Source organism: Anticarsia gemmatalis, chromosome 8, assembly GCF_050436995.1.
Source record: "Anticarsia gemmatalis isolate Benzon Research Colony breed Stoneville strain chromosome 8, ilAntGemm2 primary, whole genome shotgun sequence".
Lineage (NCBI taxonomy): Eukaryota > Metazoa > Arthropoda > Insecta > Lepidoptera > Erebidae > Anticarsia > Anticarsia gemmatalis.
The window spans coordinates 13,995,232-14,017,582 of NC_134752.1; the positions used below are offsets into that span (position 1 = coordinate 13,995,232).

General features: G+C 40.7%; 3 protein-coding genes across 11 annotated transcripts in view; all 3 read right to left on the reverse strand.

Annotated features, from left to right (window-relative positions):
• The window catches only part of LOC142975158 (prominin-like protein), a 61,741-nt gene extending 61,111 nt beyond the window's left edge, over positions 1 to 630 (reverse strand). For all 5 annotated transcript variants that reach the window (XM_076117878.1, XM_076117880.1, XM_076117879.1 and 2 more), the window contains exon 1: positions 19 to 630. In XM_076117878.1, coding sequence (XP_075973993.1) covers positions 19 to 277 — 259 coding nt within the window. In that variant the 5' untranslated portion in view covers positions 278 to 630. The remainder of the gene's footprint in view (positions 1 to 18) is intronic.
• Positions 631 to 1,493: 863 nt separating this feature from the next.
• LOC142975161 (sodium-independent sulfate anion transporter-like) lies at positions 1,494 to 11,934 on the reverse strand. The gene is made up of 10 exons (XM_076117888.1): positions 9,427 to 11,934; positions 7,995 to 8,165; positions 7,617 to 7,837; positions 6,571 to 6,724; positions 5,941 to 6,105; positions 5,701 to 5,862; positions 4,811 to 4,911; positions 3,447 to 3,632; positions 3,098 to 3,262; positions 1,494 to 2,345 (listed from the first exon to the last, which is right to left on the reverse strand). The coding sequence occupies exons 1-10, from the start codon at positions 9,662 to 9,664 to the stop codon at positions 2,136 to 2,138; spliced, it is 1,773 nt and encodes a 590-aa protein (XP_075974003.1). The 5' UTR covers positions 9,665 to 11,934; the 3' UTR covers positions 1,494 to 2,135.
• A 2,212-nt stretch (positions 11,935 to 14,146) lies between these two features.
• LOC142975160 (uncharacterized) overlaps positions 14,147 to 22,351 on the reverse strand; it is a 29,312-nt gene continuing 21,107 nt past the window's right edge. For 3 of the 5 annotated variants that reach the window (XM_076117883.1, XM_076117882.1, XM_076117884.1), the window contains 4 exons: positions 22,115 to 22,198; positions 18,615 to 18,671; positions 15,009 to 15,181; positions 14,147 to 14,762 (listed from right to left, as the gene is read on the reverse strand). In XM_076117883.1, coding sequence (XP_075973998.1) covers positions 14,705 to 14,762; positions 15,009 to 15,181; positions 18,615 to 18,671; positions 22,115 to 22,198 — 372 coding nt within the window. In that variant the 3' untranslated portion in view covers positions 14,147 to 14,704. Of the gene's footprint in view, positions 14,763 to 15,008; positions 15,182 to 18,614; positions 18,672 to 22,102; positions 22,199 to 22,351 lie in introns of all 5 variants that reach the window. The other 2 variants (XM_076117887.1, XM_076117885.1) reach the window with 2 other exon arrangements.

Here is a 22,351-nt window from a genome sequence, read left to right on the forward strand (position 1 = left end):
TAGTGTGCTGTAACTTACCTTTAGGATAAGCATCTTTCTTGACGACGGCGTCGATGATGTAGTGCGTGGAGTTGTAGAGGGTGCCCATGGCGCGCATGTCGAACTCCACGGTGGCGTGGTACTCGGTGCGGATGTCCGGCACCGAGTACACCACCTCCGACATGTCCCACAGGTCGCTCATGTCGGTGAGGGCATCGCTCGTGTTCTGCGCCCCGGCGCCGCCCCAAGCGCCCGCCACCACGCACGCACACAACACTGTCTTCCACATTTTGAACATCGCCCCGGATCACACTAATAACATAACTAAAACGACGCGCCGCCGCTCACACCACACATACACTATTTATAATTCGGTTGTGGGTAAACTCTCTGTTTGCAAAACAAACTTTGAGATACCCGTCTAATAAACATAAACAGTCGAACGAGGTCGATAATGACTGGATAGTGGACGGGAATATTACTCCGCCTGTGTAATTCAGTGAATTTTACTTCAATATAAAACTTATTATTTTATAAACGTTCACTTTTCTGTTACAATTTACATATTTGCTGGCAAAATCTTTTGTCACAGCGAAGAAAACAACCGACGAAACGGACCGGTCGATGGACGATGAATAGCGATGAATGATTGATTCTCCCACTGACAAGTCAACGACCGGCGGACCGACCGGTAACAGCGTTATCATTCGGTCTTTTAAATGTTGCCATACAGTAATTTGCTAACTACCCAATACTCTTTTATTGTTGTATACACGGCTGGAGTTAATCATCGCCCTAATTTGCATCATTCATTACTCATGATTATCATCAAAGAGAAAATGAAAAAATATTTGTCTAACTTTCAAAGTTCACGTTGAGCACATCTTATAATCAATTGTTATCTATTATCTGTCGAAGAAGAACTTTTCAATATTTTTTTTTAGGATATGGTGTTACTTTCGGAGGTAGCAATTTACCTTATTTCTAAAGTAAGTCAAATGAATTAACATTTACATCCCGAAGTATTTAGGCCCTAAAATTAAATATGATAAGGCGTATTACCTTACGTTGGCAACATTTAACGAACTTTATTTAACACTCCACCCACACAGAGAACGATATCAAAATGAATGAAGGAACAACCATTCGTTTCATTCTAATTTGTCTTTTTTTGCTGTTTATTTTATTCCCATGTTCAATATTTTTTAGTGTTCTCTGCGTTTTAGAAACATTTAAAATTTATAAATTGAAAAAGTATGTACTTAAATAAAGGTCAAATTCTCGCTGATTGTATGTGTAACAAATCTATATTAAAAGTAGTGCTGCCGCCAGCTGCCGCAGTTGTCGCTCAGGTGATAGATGCAATAATAATAAAAAACGAATAAATTGAAACCCAGACTCTACATTGTATTCAAATATCTTCTTTCATCTTTATGTTGTCCATGAATTAATGGAACGTACGTGAATAGTAACGAAGGTACTGCTGTCTGCCACCACATATTAAAATAATACTATTTAAACAACAATATTTATTAAAAATAATTACAAAGAAATGGTTTACACAACAGTTTCATAGAACACGACTAGTTATATTTCACATATTTTTTTTACATTTTATCTTTTAGCTGTATGTTGCAAGAACGCATACAATAGACTATGAATGTTGTGTGAAAATTTGCAGGCGCTTGGGTATTTTTAAACCTGTTAATATTCGATAGTAACTTCAGTTTTATAAGTCAGTCATAATTTAGAGCAAATAAAGGTTATTCTTGTAAAATAATTTCCTGGAAAACAAGTGTATAAATGTACAACACTTAGAACGATAAAAAATGGCACCTATTCATTGTTAATTTTATTTCACAAGCCTACCTTAAATTCCTGCAATCTAAAGGCGCTGCCAGGAGTCGTATCATACATTATTGCTTTATTATATTATACAAGTTCTAGCACATGTGCACCAGTAAAATTGAAATTAACTACAGTTTAAACTGCTTAACTTAACTTACAATAAAAAATTGAAATATTTAATTTCCTTGAGGTATCACAAAGTTTCTACACCGATAGGAAAATACTGTCACATACTCCCGCTTCAACTGGTAACATCGTACACTAACAATATTTAACAACAAAGCGTCCTAGTTAGATGGCGGTGGTGTTCAGACATGTTCCGCGAGCAGGGCGACGTCTTCCTTGGAGGCCAGCTCGCTGTCGGCGAGCGCGAGCGCGGCGCTCGGAGTGTTGGCCCGCAGCGGGCGCTTGTCCACGCCCGCCAGCCGCTCGAACTTAGGCAACAGCTCCGGAGACACGTTGTACATGATCAGCTTCTGTTCTGATGCCTTCATCTTTTTAATTAATCGTTCTAGAACCTGCGAGTAAAAGACAATTTATATTGACCGTCAGCATCTTTGTAAGTAGGTAATCGTCTACTAGATGGCGCCGTTCGATTGTTAATTTTATGTTACGGTTGTTGTATATATGTTACTGTAAAAGCCCGAACGGTGGTAAATCCTAAGATTTTCTGGTATAACCTAAGATTTACCAACTCGCAATGGTAAAAGTCCGAACAATTCTTTTATTTCGAACTTTTACCTATATTCACTTGATGATATCGAGATGTCGCCGGAGCCCCGCTTCGCGGGGCTCCTCCTTCTGGGTGGTTGAAAAAAAAAAACCACGAAGGCTAAGGTGGGAGCTTCGCTTCGCTCGCTCCCACCTTAGCCTTCTAACCTAACCTACCCATGTCGCTATGCCCAAAACTCCTTCTTTATAACAATGTCACAGTATATAATTATACCGTGAAATAGTTATAAACATAGTTATGAAGGAGGATTTTTTTATATATCGTAACATAGTTTTTAAACTTTGGCTTGTTCGGACTTTTACCATTGAGAGTTGGTAAATCTTAGGTTTTACCGGAAAATCTTAGGATTTACCACAGTTCGGGCTTTTACAGTAACATATATATTATGTATTATGGTAGAGCATAACAAACAGGTCTCATCTATTGTATTATGTTTGCAATTAAATACTTCTGTGTTATTGGCGCTTTAGTTGTGATATTCAATGTACAATCATGTATAATGTTAAACGTGTAATACAGTAGCATACTGCATAGTACCTGTGTGGCGGCGTAGTCCAGCATGGCGAAGTGTGCGCAGTCCAGCAGCACGGGTCGCGGCGCGGCGCGCTCGGCGGCGGCCAGCACGCGGCGCGCCAGCAGCTCGGCGTTGACGTACATGACGCCCAGCGCCGCGCGGACACGCACTACCGGGCCCTGCGCCGTCTGCAACCGACACCGCGTCACTACGTGCTCGCACGGTCTACACCGCGTCATATAGACAGCGATCCCTTCGTCGTTTCGTTTTCCAATCATTTGCGCAACGCTATATTGATCTCGTCAGAATGATACAGCGAGAAACACTAGCATGTTCTAGTGTATAGAAATAACATAATGAATGGGTCGGTACCTTGACGGTGTGCATGTGCACGGCGGGCCGCATGACGGCGCGCAGCAGCACGGCCAGCGAGGCGAGCGCGCCGGCCAGCACGGCCAGCTCCACGGTGCGCGCCAGGCTCACACTGAACGTGAGCGCCAGCACGCACAGCTCCACGCGGTCGCGCCGCCACAAGCGCACGATCACGCGGAAGTCGATCTGCAACCACACCGAGCCCTTCACTTATACGACGCGTATACCGCGTAGATAATCGTTTAAATGTTTCATTATGAATAAGAGAACTACGTGAGATACCAACTTGTGTCTATAAAAGATCAAACGTTATTAAGTATGCGATTAAGTAACTAGACACACTGTTTTAACTTCACTTAATTTGAACATTTGTAGAGTACTTCAAGGACGTATATTGGGACCAACAATTATAAAATTAAAGCAGAGAATACATTGAAAAACAGCAATCGAACGTTATTTTTACCACCCAAGTAGTTATTTCATTGAATAAAACAGCAATAATAATAAATCTATAAATACCTCGGTATCAGTGCAATAAATAAAACAATAACAAATCAATAGTGCAGGTCACGAAGTACATTCATTTAATATAAACACTTCTTACCGGGTCATCGGAAAATCACTGCTAAATTGTAAAGAAGCAGTTATAGCAAAGTGAGCTTATACGGACTTCTTAATGTATACACTTCTGCTTAAAAACTAATTTATTGGTCTAAGTATATGCCGATTCTTTGCAAAAGCTTAGCGATTCAAGGAACAGTTTTTAATAATTTTACACTTTACTATATTTTCAAATTAATGACACTTTTATCGTTCAATGATCTACAATCTAACAGAAACTTCAGTAGTGACGCAATGGGCTACATGAGGTATGAATAAGTGGCTTTTGTTTTGATCTCCGCGAGAGTGCACATTAGGAAGGTATCCTAAGCGCATTTAGCAGACGCCGCCCAGCCTCCTACCTAGATAATTGTGATAGATAGTATTTAATTAACAAGTGAGAGGTTATCTCACGTTATGTGACGCCACCCCTACCCTCCCTCTACCTCCGCGCTGGGCCGCGCCAGGACGTTGGACTCGAGATAAGTAGGCGATCAGTGTCATTCATGAGGAGAGGCTCGGCTCACTACGTAACTGACCCTGTTTACTGCTCATCTGTTAACTACATAACACTCTAGACTAAAAAACTTTACTAGTTGCATAGACAGCTCAGTTCATATTATTACGCGCTAATCGAAGCTAAAAGCTGAGACCTAATCTAAAATTACTTTAAACTGTCCTCTTACAACATGATGAGATTCAATAAAGACCAGATTCTGTACATGTTTAAAAAAATTGTAGGACGTTTTTTATTGCAAACTTACCATAAATATAACAGCACAGATGAGCACGGAGGAGAGACACGCCTTCGGTATGAAGTAGAAGTACTGCGTGAGGAAGATCAGAGCCAGCAGTGTTATTATACCTGGAAGTATAACAAATACAAGTTATGAATACGTCACATAATAACAGCAAGAATGAATTTACACCTGATGAAATATAAGAATGAAGGTGTAGCTCGATAGAACAATGTCTATAGATATTAGGCGTGTAAGTCTGCAAAGTGTTTGCCGTAGATCGTGATAGATACTTAAAGGTATCCTTCGTAAATATGTACCGTAGGATCTGTTGGTAAGCAGTGAGGTCCGTGTAGTGTGGGTGTGAACTCACCGGAGTACAGCCCCGCGGCCGGCGTGCGCACGCCGGACGAGTGCGACACGGCCGAGCGCGTGAAGGCGCCGCACGTGGGCATGGCGTGCACCAGCGACCCCGCCATGAGGTCCGTGTAGTGTGGGTGTGAACTCACCGGAGTACAGCCCCGCGGCCGGCGTGCGCACGCCGGACGAGTGCGACACGGCCGAGCGCGTGAAGGCGCCGCACGTGGGCATGGCGTGCACCAGCGACCCCGCCATGAGGTCCGTGTAGTGTGGGTGTGAACTCACCGGAGTACAGCCCCGCGGCCGGCGTGCGCACGCCGGACGAGTGCGACACGGCCGAGCGCGTGAAGGCGCCGCACGTGGGCATGGCGTGCACCAGCGACCCCGCCATGAGGTCCGTGTAGTGTGGGTGTGAACTCACCGGAGTACAGCCCCGCGGCCGGCGTGCGCACGCCGGACGAGTGCGACACGGCCGAGCGCGTGAAGGCGCCGCACGTGGGCATGGCGTGCACCAGCGACCCCGCCATGAGGTCCGTGTAGTGTGGGTGTGAACTCACCGGAGTACAGCCCCGCGGCCGGCGTGCGCACGCCGGACGAGTGCGACACGGCCGAGCGCGTGAAGGCGCCGCACGTGGGCATGGCGTGCACCAGCGACCCCGCCATGTTGCACAGCCCCAGCGTCACCATCTCCTGCGTCGCGTCGATGCGCCCGCCCGTCGCTGCACACCCACACCAAATATAAATATAAGTTAACTCGTAGTCCCGAAGATAATGGAAGAGTGTCGCACGATACTCACTGAAAGCCTTGGCGATGGCGATGTTGGCGAGCACCATGACGATGGGCATCATGACGACGGCGGAGCCCAGCTCCTGCACCATGTCCACGAACGTCACCGTGCTGTTGTCCAGCGACGCGCTGAACGGCGGCGCCGACACGGACGGCAGGCCCGGCTCCACGCGACCTGCACGCACACACGCGCTACAGTCTACTGGCGTCGCTCGAGTACAATGCTTTAACACTTCATTATTTTAGACGATTTCTGAACGAGGCATGTAGGGGTTCGTTAAACTCCTACACTATTCTAGCGTGAATCTAGGTGGTGGTTGTTGCTGGTTCAAGTTGTAGGTTGTTGTTGAGTACACAAACACTCTGACGTAAAAGTTGTAAAGTAGTATATTTACGTAAGTAATTAAATGTACAATAGGTATAATATTGTTGGAGCGTCTTTGCTTGTTGTATGCAAAATGTGCACTGAATTATAGTAATAAAAAGTAAATAATTAATAAATAACATGTGAGCCGTTTACGCAAGCGTTCAATTGCTGACGCGCAAAAGGGTATGTACGGTGAGACCGTACAAGGCATGTCTTTTTTTTTCAGATCTTTCTCTTAACCCAAAAGTGTAGGAATGTTGTCATGCTAGTTACCGGACAGTTTGAAGAGCGGTTTCTCCGGATTGTGCAGGAAGTAGGCGAGGGTGGAGGCGGCGAGCACGACGAGCGCGTTCCGTCCGATGGACACGAGCCACAGCGCGCGCTTCAGCGTCGTGCGCTTCTCACTCACGCGCACGTCCTTCAGTTGCTGCGCAACACAACACCTATTATATAGACAACATAGCTCTAGGGGAAAATTACAGGGTCACCTTTAAGGCAGGTATAGGTATGCGACCACTGATATCTTACTGACTTTTAGGAAAACAACTGTGTGTTTTAACGTTTACCTGGTGTGTCAATATGTCTCAGGAGTGTTGGTAGTGGAAACAAATTGTATTTACTTTACGACCCTTAACAAAACCCTTAATGTAAAGAATTCCCGTTTATGTTCCACTTAATTACAAAACAGAGGCGTGACGTGCAGATAACAATGTTATTACATTGGTGTGTCCTCGCCTCGTGACGTCACAGTAGAGTAAACAGCGCGGGTTGTATTTCATCTCGCGTTATCTCTTAACAACATAATCTCGTCTAACATTGGTTCAGCAGCTGTTGACTCTGCTCTCATAACTCTATAGATAGGTCTCCGATGGATTTATTGTTATGTATACAATGTACATAACGTGACCAGAAGAATTCATGATCACACTCCTTGATCGTGAAATTGCAGACGTCTAGACGAAGACACATTATCTTGACGAATAAAAAACAAACTGCTCTAAACTTCTTTTTTTTTCGTAAATTAAATCCATATTACTTCGACTACGCTGATGCTAATATAGGTATGGATTGAGAATTCATGTCAAAATTTATTGATCTTTACGACACTCTCATTTTGAATGACTTCAATTTTCCAATTAGTAGACTCGAATTCACAATTACCATTCTTGTTTCATTATTCTATTTCCTGCGCCCAATTGCTGGTTTGGTCTGGCTTTAACCTTAGGTAGTCCCGAGAACTTTTATCTACAGGAACTATTAATTGAATGAGAATAAACTTAGACAGTGTGAGAGTTAGTATGAGGTGTATGTGTGTGTACCCGGAGCAGCAGCAGCACGGTGCAGCAGACGGCGCCGAGCGCGCAGTCGGCGTGGCGCACGTCGTCCCACTTGGCGACGATGTGGCGGATGTTGTCGCCCACCGACTCGGCCGTGAAGCTCAGCCCCAGCAGCCCCTTGAGCTGCGCCGCCACGATGATCACCGCCGTCGCCGACGTGAACCCGGACGTCACCGACGGCGATATCAGGTCCACCAGGAAACCTGACCACCCGAGAATAACAAAACAAATCCGTTTATGTGCTGTATGATGTATGCTCAGGATCCTTCTTAAGATTTTTTTGTTGCTGCGTAAAAAATGCATTAGATGTTTAAATACAAAAGGAAATCCAATCCAAGGCAAAAAGAGTAGTCGCGTTACCTAGCCGGAGCAGTCCCATGACGAGCACGACGCAGCCGGAGAGGAAGGTGAGCAGCACGACGAACTCGACGGGCAGGCCGCGGCAGATCTGCAGCGTGAACAGCGCCATCAGGCTCGTGGGCCCGATCGACACCTCCTTCACCGTGCCCAGCACCACGTACAGCATCGTGCCTGACACACACACACACACACACACACATACACACGTGTATCATCATATATCGATACTATACAGTAGATATATTATACACAATACTACTTGATCTAGGTCAAAACATACCTCATCATGAAATTAAAAAAATATTTGGCGATTGAAATGATTGGGCTTCATTTCTTTGCTAGTCTTTCACATAAGGCTCTACTCAACAATCTACACTGCAACAATTTTGATTCAGATTCCAGTTTGTATTTCCACGACTTAAAGAGCAGAGAGATCAAAATTCACAATCAGGATTGTATCTTTTACGTCAAACGCAATTCTGTCAACAGTCTATACCAGTCTTTCCCAAAGTGGGCGATAACGCCCCCTTGTGGGCGATGGAGATCTAGAGGGGGGCGGTGAGGGGCTCAGAAAAAAATGAGGGGCGCTGAAGTGATTTACGGGGTGATATGAAACTTCAGTTACTTCTTATTTTAAAATTAATTGAAATTAAAATTCTCCTACTACACAAGTACACAATAGCCATTTTTAGTTCACATTTTTATCCTATTTTGTTGTATGAATATAAACGTTCACAACGCTATTTATATCTTAATTAAGATATTTAGTCGCAAGCGAGGTCCCCACCTCCGAAGACACAAACCGAACGCACGGTTATTAATGTAGGTACCTAATCTATCTCTCTGGTAAAAAAAGTCTTGTTTAGAAGATAGGTTTAATTAATCTCCAGGCGAAACTAATACATACGTTATTGAGGTTTATAAGGTGAAAAATAAATGGGGGCGCTACAAAATAACTGATTTTGAAAGTGGGCGTTAGATGAAAATAGTTTGGGAACCTCTGGTCTATACCTACTGTTTGATATTCATGTTACGAATAATTACGAGTGCGCGCATCAACGGTAAACAAACTATTTGACTTTAATGCACATAAGCTACGTTATCATATAAAAAATAAGTAGAATGAAGACCGATCTAAAAAATAATTAATTGATAACAGTTAAATCACACGTTCATTTTATTTACAAACGCATCTACAACGGCCTCTATCTGGTGCCTACAGGGTATTAATGAATGTACACAATTCAGAGCTTGGTCCAATCCCGAAAATAAGCAGTTGATTTAATTCCTCATATCTGCCCGCAACTAGGTATTTCACTCGTATGGTCTGAATAACTTTTTGCACAAAAGGTTCAAATAAGTACATTTGTGTGCACATAGTTAAAATTATTCAAATGACACAAAAACGTAATAATTGAATGTGTCAACTCACCAATAAAGGAGGAGTAGAGTCCGTACTGCACGGGCAGGTTGGCGAGCGAGGCGTAGGCGATGCTCTGCGGCACCAGCGTGAGGCCCAGCGTGACGCCCGCCACCAGGTCGGCCACCGCCGTCATGCGGTCGTAGTGCGGCGCCCACGACAGGATCGGCAGCCGCTTCTTGGCGATGCGCACCCACCCGCGCTCCGACTTCACGCGCTTCACGAACGGTATACCGTCCTCCGACTCCATATCTACTAGCTACTTACTGTCTCTATACACTCAAACAGACGAACGACCCGCGACGGACCACTCCTATTGATTAATTATTATTTAACGATTTATAAATTCGATAATAACTAAGCAATAACCGGAGCTTCTTTGATTTATTTAAATGTACGTATAACAGCTTCGATAAGTAGTGTGCGTGTGCGCCCGAGCCCGCCGGTGGCGACCGTGCGAGCCTCACTGTGCTTTCAGCGAGCCGGCCCGCGACGACGGTTATAATAATTTAATTCATTATCTCGGTATCAGTCAAATCTTTCCGATGTGTAAATGAGTAAATAGTGCGGGACAAACACCGCCGATACCGCGCACTAGCACTAGCACTGGGTGCGTTGCAGTGCGAGCTCACCACACACCACCATCGTACACATCGTCAAAGCTGCTGCACTCTGCTGCACTCGCACTCATTCACTATGTTATCGTATTACGTGCACATCTTTAGTGATGCCCTTGCACTTGTTAATGCGCAGATAACTAATACGGCACTAACACACTATTCACAATCCAACATGTTCCCTTTCATCGTTGTCGTCGCTTTTATTCATCGTTGAAACTTTTCGTAACAGACAATAGTAAATTGAACGCATAATTTTGCCAATTTTTCACTGTTTATTATTGAAGACAATGAGCTAAATAGGCGTAATGCAGTGTTTTTATTTCGGAAACTATGATTATCACAACAATAGCGGTGCGGGGCGTCAAGTCGAGACGCACGTCGCTGAGCGCGGGAGCTGAGAGCTAGGTGCTAGCGCGCTGTGGTCACAGACATCATCTAGTCACTAGTGTGTGGTGTGTGCAGGCTGGCACCGGCAGGCGTGCTCGTTGTATCGCTGGACCGGTTCCCCGGGCCTCATCACCGCTCACTAGAGCCTGCTCGCTACACATCGACACGCTCGTCGATGGCTCTTCATTGTTCCCAACACCCGCTGTTTTTTATGTAAAACTAATATCTGTTACAAATTGTACAGAATAATTTAACATTGTTTTAGTCATGTGTTTTATGCGCAATTAGTGCTCGTTACCTAACTCATAGGCTGTTTGCTGAGAGTCCGAAAATAAATGAAAATCCCGATCAGACTCGTGTAAGGATGCCTTCTTGATTTAGTTTAAAAATCTTAATAGCTATAGGTACGTTTCTTAGGATATCAGCCGATTACTCAGCTATATAACATGGTAATGTATCGTGTGTGTTGCACCATCAGAAGAAGCGATCCTGCGACGCAGGCACGCAATACGCCTGCTGTGTATGGGCTGGCGGATTCAGGACTTCGTTTGGGGATGTTTTATAGATTTACTTGATACGAGTAGCACGTGAAAGTAAGGACCGCTGATGCTTTTAGGGATGATTAGCATCTTCCAGTCGATTAGTAGTTTGTTTCGTTGGTACACATTCAATAAATATGTCTGTGAGTTGTAATCACAGCACTAAGATCATCATTAATTATGCTAAGTTCGTCATTAGTTGGCATTTCGGCAATTAATTAACTGTATTACCAGTTTGAACGCACGCGAACAGACCGACCTATATGATAATATGGAAATTAATTCATTTCCAAAATGTAGGTAAATACTTTAATTTTATGCAAACATTCCGCTGCGAACGTCCCGTCGTTAGCTAAAACATTAGTTTTTTTATTAATTAAATAATTGGCTGTTCGACCATTAATAATAGTCCTCAACAAATAAATAAGTGGAGGTAGAAACATATAAAACTGTGTGATTTCGTGTGTAATTGATGAGTGTGACAGAGTTGATATGTTGTTACTTGTCTGAGAGATAAATCACTACAACTAGGATGTATCGACACGTGGCCCTCTGAGTATTTATTTATAAACAAGTTCACGATAATTTATAAATTAAAAAATATATATCCAAAACCATTACTAATAATGAGTGATGCTGGGCTTGTGTTACTAATCCAATAAGGTAGGTATGCTGTTTTAAGAGCTTTATAAAATAGTAAATTTCCGCATTTACTTGTAGAATATACTTACTACTTCTTATTCAGGATCCTAGAGTATTTAAGAAAAAAGGAAACATATTGTCTTATTGGCAATGGAAAAGTTTGTGCGAATGTACAACAAAGCTCCTCTATGAGTGCCGGCTGTCGTTATCACTCTGTTATTACTTACTACTGTGCTAAACTGTTTTATTTATAACCATACTATAATAAACACGTTTAGCATAATACTAGCATTCATTATATCAATAACTAGCTGACCCGCGCAACTTCGCTTGCGTCACATAAGAGAGAATGAGTCAAAATTTCCCCGTTTTTGTAACATTTTTCACTGGTACTCTGCTCCTATTGGTAGTAGCGTGATGATATATAGCCTATAACCTTCCTCGATAAATGGACTATCTAACACTGAAATTTTTCAAATCGGACCAGTAGTTCCTGAGATTAGCGCGTTCAAACAAACAAACAAACTCTTCAGCTTTATAATATTAGTATAGATTAATATACACATACAAAATAAGTAGGGATCTACAACTTAACTTTCTGTTTTTTTATTAATGACGAGATTTATTCAATTACTCTTTAAATCAATAATATAGTTATTGGATATAATCTACATATATTTTCGCAAAAACAGAATGCATCAATGCCGAACTTTAACCATCGCACAGTTTTTTATACTGACGCTTGAACCATATAGGGTAGTTACAAAATGACTTCCAAAAATAAATTAGAATCTGGTCATTATAAGTTCCTCAGTATTATCGTACAATATACCAATATTACAGTATAACGATGATTATGCAATGTCTAACTATATTATGAGTTAACGTGACAGCTTTATGTAAGAAGCAAACATCTCGGCGTTATCTGTCGCATCACACCACCCTACACCGTGCCGTGACACGACACGACACGACAAGACACGGCACGACACCCGCCGCGCCGGACGACAATATCTAAATAAACAAAATTTAACGAAACAAAGACCAAACAACGCGACTGAACAAATAAACCGGCGAACTAATTGATGTTGATAACAAACTTTAATTGCACGACATTTATAAACAAAAAAAATGACTTTTCCATGATAGGTGTTGCGGTTGTTGCGGTAAAACAACCGTAATTTACCGTCACTATCTTCGCAAGATGAACTAGGAACCGGAGACTAAAAGTGCTTTCTAAGACAGCACATCTCTTAATCTATCACCAGCTTCTAACCACACATCAAGAATCCTGCAGCAGCCAGAGAGTAAAATAACGGAACGATTCCTTAAAAAAGAATTGAGACCTCGCAGTGTCTGGAATGAAGTGTTTCGTTGATCCACTTTTCCTGACTATCATGATCCTCTGAGTTATTGAACAGAATGAGATAATATTACACAATATAACCTTTTTTATATTTTTTCCTCAAAATGTCCCTTAAAAACAAACATCAAGGAGTTATCTGAACGTTCTCACGAGTCAACAGCGATGTTGACAATCGTTCAGCTTCTACAAACATATACCTATCTAATGATACAAGCAGTGTTAATAGTTTGTGTACAGTAGTGATCCGCGGTGATCCGCTGTGATCCCCCGGGGAGGTGACGCGCTGGCACTGACACCAATCGCCTGTACTTTCACACCACACACACTAGTGTTTGTAGTGCACGGCATTAATAGACATTAGACAAACATCTAGCTGCATTGTGGGACAAACGCGTGCACGTATCACATTGATACGTTGTTATATTACCTACACGTGACACGAAATGGATGTTATTGAATAGAAGTTAAAAGTAATAAGGAAAAGCAAATACTTCTTCATTTTCTATACATTTGTGGTCGCTTAGAGACGCTTATGGGCAAAGTCGGTAGGCTTTCTTTAGACAGGTCGAAAGAAATATTTTACATTTCGTCCATCCTTACCGAAGCAAAAAGATCAGAGTGCCTTATAATATTCACTTCTGTAAGAAAATTTTTGCCGTACTTAATCTTTGCAGCTGTCAGTTTTGTTTTATTCAAAATAGCGACAAACAAACGATTTTGGTTTTTTTACTCAAATGTATGAATATTCAAAAATGTTGGACACGCGCAAATTAGCATAGCGTGCATGTGATCACAAAATATTCGAAAAACTGGTCATATTAACATTTAGTAAACAATATAATTAGGTACATGTATCAACCAAATAACCACTCCATAAATTAAAAGATTCACAAAAACACTACCAGAATCTCAAACTCCACTACTTAATAGTGTTATAACTCGATATACTAGTAGTACGGTGTTGTTATGATATTGTCGTTTGTCGGCGCGCTTGTTGCGGTTTTGTGGTTAATATAACATCAGCCACATTGATAATGACCACCAGCCCTGAATATATTGATAGTGTAAAGAAGGTGCCTACTACTACTAGGTACTACTAGTTTTGTTACCATTGCTACTGAACCGTGACGCAGTTCGGTGATGTTAGTACGAAAACAGTCAAAATAATACAAGTATAGTTTGAATATACCACAGATTTATTATAATCGCAACTATATAACACAACAATACCGTGTGTACAGATATATGCTATATAGTGTAAATGCACCGTCGTCACCATGTCGTTGTGTTAGTGCTAGCGACACACATATCATATATTATATAAATAAATAACAATATACATAACGCGTGTAGTATCATTTACAATATAAAGGCTGTCCAAGCTCAGGTACTTACTCTAAATTTGTCGGCTTACGATACATTAGTACTAGAAGGTAAACAATATATTTACAAACACGTGGAGTCACCACACGCCGCGCCGCCACCTACCGAGCGTGCACCGTGTCCGTACTGTGCGGGCGAGCTGTGCCCGGCACAGTACACGGGTCGATACTATTTGTTCTTTGGTAACATTATACAAGGTTATTAGCTATGACCAGCACCTTTAAAGAGCTAAATTATAGATCTAATATACTTCTACGTGGTAAGCTCCAATATACCATTTTCAGTTATCTGCATAGTATTAGTAGTAGTAGTACAAGCAGTAGAGGCGCGCGGCGCTCACGTGACGTCACGCACTACTTGATCTTCTTGACGATCAGGTCGATCTGCTCGTCCACGCGCGGACTCGTGCCTCTGAGGAACACAGACATATCGTATTAAAATCAGTTTCCTTTACCTTATTGAGCTAATTCCTTACAGAACGAAATAAAAGGTTCATTCTTATTAAAAAAATAGTGATTGAAAACAGAAGTGTTAGCGTTGAGATGATGCCGGATTCGGATTTTCATTAAGAACTTTACTTTCTGTGACAAATGTTGAGACGGGCAGCGCCACGGCGGGGGCGGGGAGAGCTGAGTTCATGTATTTAATTGTAATCACCTGAAGGCCTGCGGGTCGGGCCCGATCATGGCGACGAGCTGCGGCACGTCGGCGGAGTGCGCCACGAAGCGCGCCAGCGCCTTGGTGGCGCGAAACAGGTGCTCCTCGCTCGGCGCCCACTGCAGCAGCTGCAGCAGCGCCATGGCCAGCTCCACGCACACCTCGTCGAACACCTGCGCGCACACCGATCTTCACGAGTATGTCACACATTACACCACCGACACTATCTAGTACCTACAGTCGCTTGTTACACCGAAAATTACAGTTAAGATAAAGTATACAAAACTTCCTACGTCGCAGGCCCCAAAATTAAATACTTAGTAGATCTCCCCTCCCTGACCGGCCATCAGTGCACCTAGTGCATTCTACTGATCAAACTACCTTATTTCTGTTCTCTGTCATATCATGTCGTAAAGGCATCAATTATCAACTTGTAAGTTAATGTGTCAAGTCAATGGGTTGTGAAGACAACATAACATAGTTTCAATATCGATAGATAACAACAATTTACTATCTATAGTCAAAATACGTTGTGTAGTTCACGTCCTCGCACCTATGTGTATATTATGTGTAAGTATTGCACGTATAGTATATAAACAAGTTAAACTCATAATCGCGTAAATCGTGGGAGTCAACAAGTAAAGCTCGTAGATAAAGTAGTTTGTACAAGTCGACGTGTTTACTTAGAACGTGTCTCAACATATACTAATTGAATACGGTGCTCATTAATAACTGTCACATACGGTACATATACGTACCTGTGTGTAATATACATATAAGTAGGACGAGTTCGAACTTGGGACTAACCTGTTCTACCAAAGTATGTTCCACTATTTTTTCATTTATTATGTCTATTTTTAGACCCTCGATTTGTCTTAAATACCTAAGGTTCATCAATGACAAATAACAATACATTTATTAGACATTTTTAACATAATTAAAGTTGTGTTAGCTTATCGGTACTGGTTTGATTACGTTTAGGCTCTACCTCGAATTATGTGCGTAGTTATTATAAATATCATTAGAGGTAATAAACAGGGAAACCCAGTGAACAGAACAAACATGTACCAGTATTATGTGAGTGTTATGTTTTCAAGAGCAACTCTATGTACACAGCAGTGACAGTAGGTACCGCTCATGTTCACGCAGTTATGTGCGTTCTACGTTTTAACATTAGATGCTACTGACATTGAATGGACATTGATATCCGAGGCGAAAATATCTGGGGGGTTATAATAATGTGGTAATAATTATTATTTTCTTATTACATTACATTCTCAGCTTCTTATCATCACGGAAATTCTATCTATACTTAATATTATAAAGCTGAAGAGTTTGTTTGTTTGTTTGTTTGAACGCGCTAATCTCGGGAACTACTGGTCCGATTTGAAAAATTCTTTCAGTGTTAGATAGCCCATTTATCGAGGAAGGCTATAGGCTGTATATCATCACGCTACGACCAATAGGAGCAGAGTACCAGTGAAAAATGTTACAAAAACGGGGAAAATTATGATTCTCTTATGTGACGCAAGCGAAGTTGCGCGGGTCAGCTAGTAAGAAAATAATGGTAGTAATAAGAAACGAATATTGAAACACTGGTCATAAAATTATTAATACAGACTAATACATAATTATTCTGATTTAATAATAGGTACTGTCTTTTGTTACTAACTGCACAATACGCAGTTATGACTACACCGTAATTCTACAATTATGAATCTAGAACAGGGCAGTATCGTGACATGTTTATCTGAGCCAAGTTTGTCCGGAAACTGTTCATCTTAAATAATGAAGTATTATCTCAAGCATTAGTATTTGATAAGTAGTGTATAGTGATATTGTCCAATATTTACTCGGTCATGTAACGGAGCCAGCGAGCTGTCACACACAGTGGTTTGTACACAGCGCTCGATGTTCTATCATCAACCAGTAAATATTCAAATATGACATAAAAATGTGTGCAAACACGTGTGTCAAACATAATGCCTGTGCACACACGGCGCGCAGTCGTAGTGATCTATATAAACATGATAATATTAGTGAACAATAGTGCAATAAGGTCCCTCCGTCTCCTCACACGCTGTACTCGGAGTACTGACATAGTTGCACGGATGACTATGTTTGTAAAGGAGATGTAACGCGGAACTACTACATGTATGTTTGACAAACAAGAGCTACATTGTATGTTACACATGTATAGATTTTCAGATCGTCGAATGTAAATACAGTAAGCTGAATATCATTACAACGGAGCGTTTTAATATTTAACCTAGTAGGTACCAAACTCAGAAAATTATTTGATTTTGATACTAAGTACTATAGTAGACAGCTAATCCTTTGCAAATGAATGAATTAAATTCTATCAAAAACAAAATGTAGAATAGAATATAGAATAGAATATTTATTTGTTTAAGTAGGTAAGTGTAAGTGTCTTAATCGAGAAATAGATTAGTTAAAGTCACCGACCGTTCGAATAATATACGAACTTAGTTTTTGTTTCTATAGTAAAATAAGACAAGGAACGTCCCGTGTTCTCTGAATGTTTTATATTTAAAAGTTCATTAGCTTTGATACTTGTTTGTGTTTTGTCAACAGAGCTAACATTATACCAGATATAATATACCTCTTATAGGTAGGTATCATTTACTAAGAAAACTTGAAGACAGAACAAACTTGATTTTGTGTTTTTAATAAAATCACCTTACATTTGAAAATTACGCCAATGGTTGCAACAGTCTTATCAACTTGTGACTTAGCCTCGTTTCAGTAAAAACAATAATATTTTATAAGTAAGTAAATAGTACGCAGATGTTCTAGGAACTTGATAGAAATGCTCACAACATATAGCCTACATTAAACAAGTGTATTTGTAGTGAAATACCCGGAACGTCGTAAACACGAGCACGGTCACCTGCGCCTTGTTATTGTAACTGACTCGACCCGGTGATGCCGTTCATGAGCGATAGAAAACAAACATCGCTGTTTTGTAACATATTCCCGATTTATTCTGTGTTATTTAATTTGTTTCAAAGTAATATCAATGTTTACTACATCATAACGTTTCTTCTTATTGAATAATAAGCAATCGATTGCGCTCAAAGTAAAAAATATTGCTTTGTCTATTTTTTTTTTCATAAATAACATCCTGATAAGGTATTATGTCCGAATGTTTAATGTGAGTGCACATATGACAACACGATGTGTGTTGTGACGTAATAACAGCGCATTAACTTTATTGCGACAAGTGTCAGGAGATCACCGCCTCATCAGTTTGCATCAGTGCACTACCTACACTCAGAGTGAGACGAGTGCAAACATCTATCACTTTACATTTCCACTCAAGTTTCCTGTAATGCGCGCTGTTGCTATGTGCATAACAGCTATCAGTCTGTGTACACTGAACAAACCGAAAAAATACGTTTGATTCATACGTGACCTAACTAGGGCGTTGCATTTATTCTCTACATATTACACATACAAACTTATCAAAGCTTATTTATATAACTCAGCATCATTCGATACTGTACTAGTGTAGTCAACAACAACGACAACACAGCGTCGCATTCTTCAACGAGTAACAACAGACTACAAGAGTGAGTACGGTACCTTGGACTTGGCGCCCTTGGGCAGCAGGTCTCGCAGCGCCTTGCCCACTTGGAACCGCTGCAACACACGCACACGCGCTGCACCCACCACTGTACCACTGTACCACAGTACCGGGCCACTAGTGTACTCAACAACAACAACACACTCGCGCAAACACTACAACAGCTGTACATTCAGTTTAACTACTCGAGTGCTCGGCTATAAGCGATATACTCCACACTCGAGCCCCTTCCTTCATAGTAACATCACACTTGTACATTGTAATAGGATAAAATTGGCACTCGTACAAGACAACGTGTCAATGACCTGAGTGTTGATGACACTAGACATACTAGACAAAATATGCAACAAAAAAACATTGCACACAAATATATATTTAATGTGGGTGCACTGAACAGCGAGCTTTATAATTGAGCTGCTTATATAAATAGCATTAATCAATTAAAGTGTGTATACTCAAAACGCAACAAATAGTGAGTGTTGTTGTAAAATACTTATTTAAAAATATATTACACATATTATATTATAGATAAATATTATAGTGGTAAGCAGTAGGCATGCAGACAGAATAGAAATACATACATTTAAATATTTAGAATGAGATATAATGATATAAAGCGTACGATGCGGTTGCCGAGCGGCACACAATGAGGTGCAGTAATGTCCGCGACGAATCGATGCGATCACACCGCGCACTCACTAAACTATGCATAATTCGTAGCTCGTGTCACATATTGTTATTATTTCAGAAACACATTACATATTTTAATATAATGGAGTATTTTAAGAGAATGTGTTCACGCCGAATCTTAGACTTCATTAGTATTTACTCCATAGCTCTGGTGTTGTTTAAGGAGTTTTTTACACTAATTATATATTAATATTATTGTTTCGTAGCTTTTCATATTAAGCATGTTATCAAATCCTCAGGTATCATTTTCCCTTCAATTAAGAAACTTCAATTCACAGTCTACAATGATCACGTTGGATCGCCCCTCACGTGTTACATGAACATTTTATTTGGATTAAACCGGTTGTGTTATAATTCGATTTTAATTATAACATTAATAGACATATTAGAGATAAAGTCTAGGTTATGAATATTAATGTGTAAACAGCAGGAGCATCACATAATAATATAATAAAGTGTAGAAACGCAAAAAGGTAGTGTGTGTTAGTGCCGCTAGTGTCGCTAGCGTCGGTGGCAGTCACCTTGTGCAGTTTGTTGACACTTGGCCACCTTAGCTTCTAGTTATATTTACTACTGAACAACAACATCACTGCCACACAAGCATTAACTTAATTGACATGTTATTCTAACAGACAGTATTTTTATATAATACATAATTTTTCGTACAAAGAAAATACGAGCCATTTTATCTGCACAGTAATTATTACTTGCAAGGTAACTTTTCATTGTTTTGTAAAACAAATATTGATCTATTATAACTAAAGCATGTTTATAACAAAAATAAGTACGGCACTTCATTCGCGTTTGAGTTTGCCACTAGCGCCACCAGGCGGTACATTTGGCGAGGCTTCATTAATATAGGTACATTAATTACCTAATCTTTGTATATCAGTCATTACGATATAACAGTACACACCTCATAAGGCGTTTACCTACTGTTTCATACACGCAACAGCATTTCTCTCAACCATTCTCATACTGCTCATCTCATTTGTGATAGGAAATCACTCAGATATTATACGTTCACTAGCTGACCCGCGCAACTTCGCTTGCGTCTCCTAAGAGAATGGGTCAAAATTTTCCCCGTTTTTGTAACATTTTTCGTTGCTACTCCGCTCCTAATGGCCTAAGCGTGATGTTATATAGCCTATAGCCTTCCTCGATAAATGGGCTATCTAACACTGAAAGAATTTTTCAAATCGGACCAGTAGTTCCTGAGATTAGCGCGTTCAAACAAACAAACAAACAATCAAACAAACAAACAAACAAACTCTTCAGCTTTATTATATTAGTATATAGATGAAAATTCTGTGTCATAACGAGCGGCTTGTTAGATGATGAACAGACTAAGGCAAGAACACTAAGTATTATTTAGAATAGCATTAAGAAAAACTTATAGAACTTCTATCAAACACGGTTAATTAATTTAATAAACATTAAAGTAATAAAGATATCAATATGAAAACTACGTTTGCATCTTTACCACAAACGACGCATCAAACCCTATGTATCTCTCAAGTATACTATATATAGGGTATATGTAAATCAAAACTCTATGAACTATTATTTACCGCTGTAGGTCTTTCCAGCGACTTTATAGTGTCCTTGATGTTTATGGCAATGACTCTGTACATTAGACAGTAGTCACAGTAGACAAGTGCGAGTACACAGTACTACACAATGTCACGGCTGATGGTGTTCGTAGTGTGGTGGTGTTGGTACAAACATGGCCGCCATAAATAACGACACACTTCCGAACGTTCGCGTCACGTCACACAACATCACTCACTAACTGATGGATTACCTTACAGTAAAACACTAACAGACAGCGTGTCAAATATGATGGCTAAGACATACTTATAATGCGTAATCTTTTTAACTGTTTGTGTTTTGTTTCGTAATGGAAGATAATCTAATATATAAAATTCTCGCGTCACAGTTTTCGTGGCCATACTCCTCCGAAACGGCTTGACCGATTCTCATGAAATTTTGTGAGCATATTGAGTAGGTCTGAGAATCGGCCAACATCTATTTTTCATACCCCTAGGTGACACTTTTTTTATTTAGGTATATGGCATAACAACGTTTGCCGGGTCAGCTAGTTGTCTTTATAAAAGTCAATATTTCGTTGTCCTCTATATTCGAGATTAATAAAGTGAAATTATATGGAGTTGAGCAGCGCCTCTATCGGTATGTTTAGGAACCAACATTTCAAGCAGGCGACGAAGTAAGCATTAACTGGTCGCTGTTCTCAAAAGAACTTAATTTGTTACATAAAACCTTTGACCTTGACGGAAAGTAATGTATACTTTTTCTTTAAACATGTTAATTGACGATAGGTGTAATTGGAGAAAGTTTTCAAATAATGTAATTATCGTGAAACAAGCAACTGAACCTCTAGAGTTTACATCTGAACATCTGATAGATTACATCCAAAATTTCAATAATGCAGAGTGCTATTTATGAAATGTTAAAAGACGTTGAATTGAACATATAAACGACGCGATCACATTGTACATTGTAGTATTGATTGTAAATTAATATATTATATAAAAATGTTCTTGAGTCGCGTAGTTTATATCTTTAACGCGGATAACACTCCCATGTAGAATTGCATATTTACTACCTAATTTTCCACGGTAATTAGGTATGATCTTTTATGACTACCTCGGTACAAAGTTCGAGTGAACAATTAACAAAGAGTGGCATCAGTCATGGGAGCGTTACGTCACGTGGGTGGGGTACAAGTAGGTAGTAAGTAGTAAGTAGTAAGTAGTAGTGAGAGAGCGATACAGACCACGGTCTTTACCTCCTTGGTGGCGATGTTGTGCATGAGCGCCGTGCCCGTCTCGCGCAGCTCCGCGTCCTGCGACAACGTGCTGTGCACGCACACCTGCACCACACACATACATACACACATGAGTGTTACTCATACTTATATATAAGCTCAACGACTGTTTGGGACTGATAGTTTTGAACATTATTCGTGACGTCACGGCTTGAGTGTGCACTGTCAAAATAGCATGTTCAAAGTGCACGTAGCGCG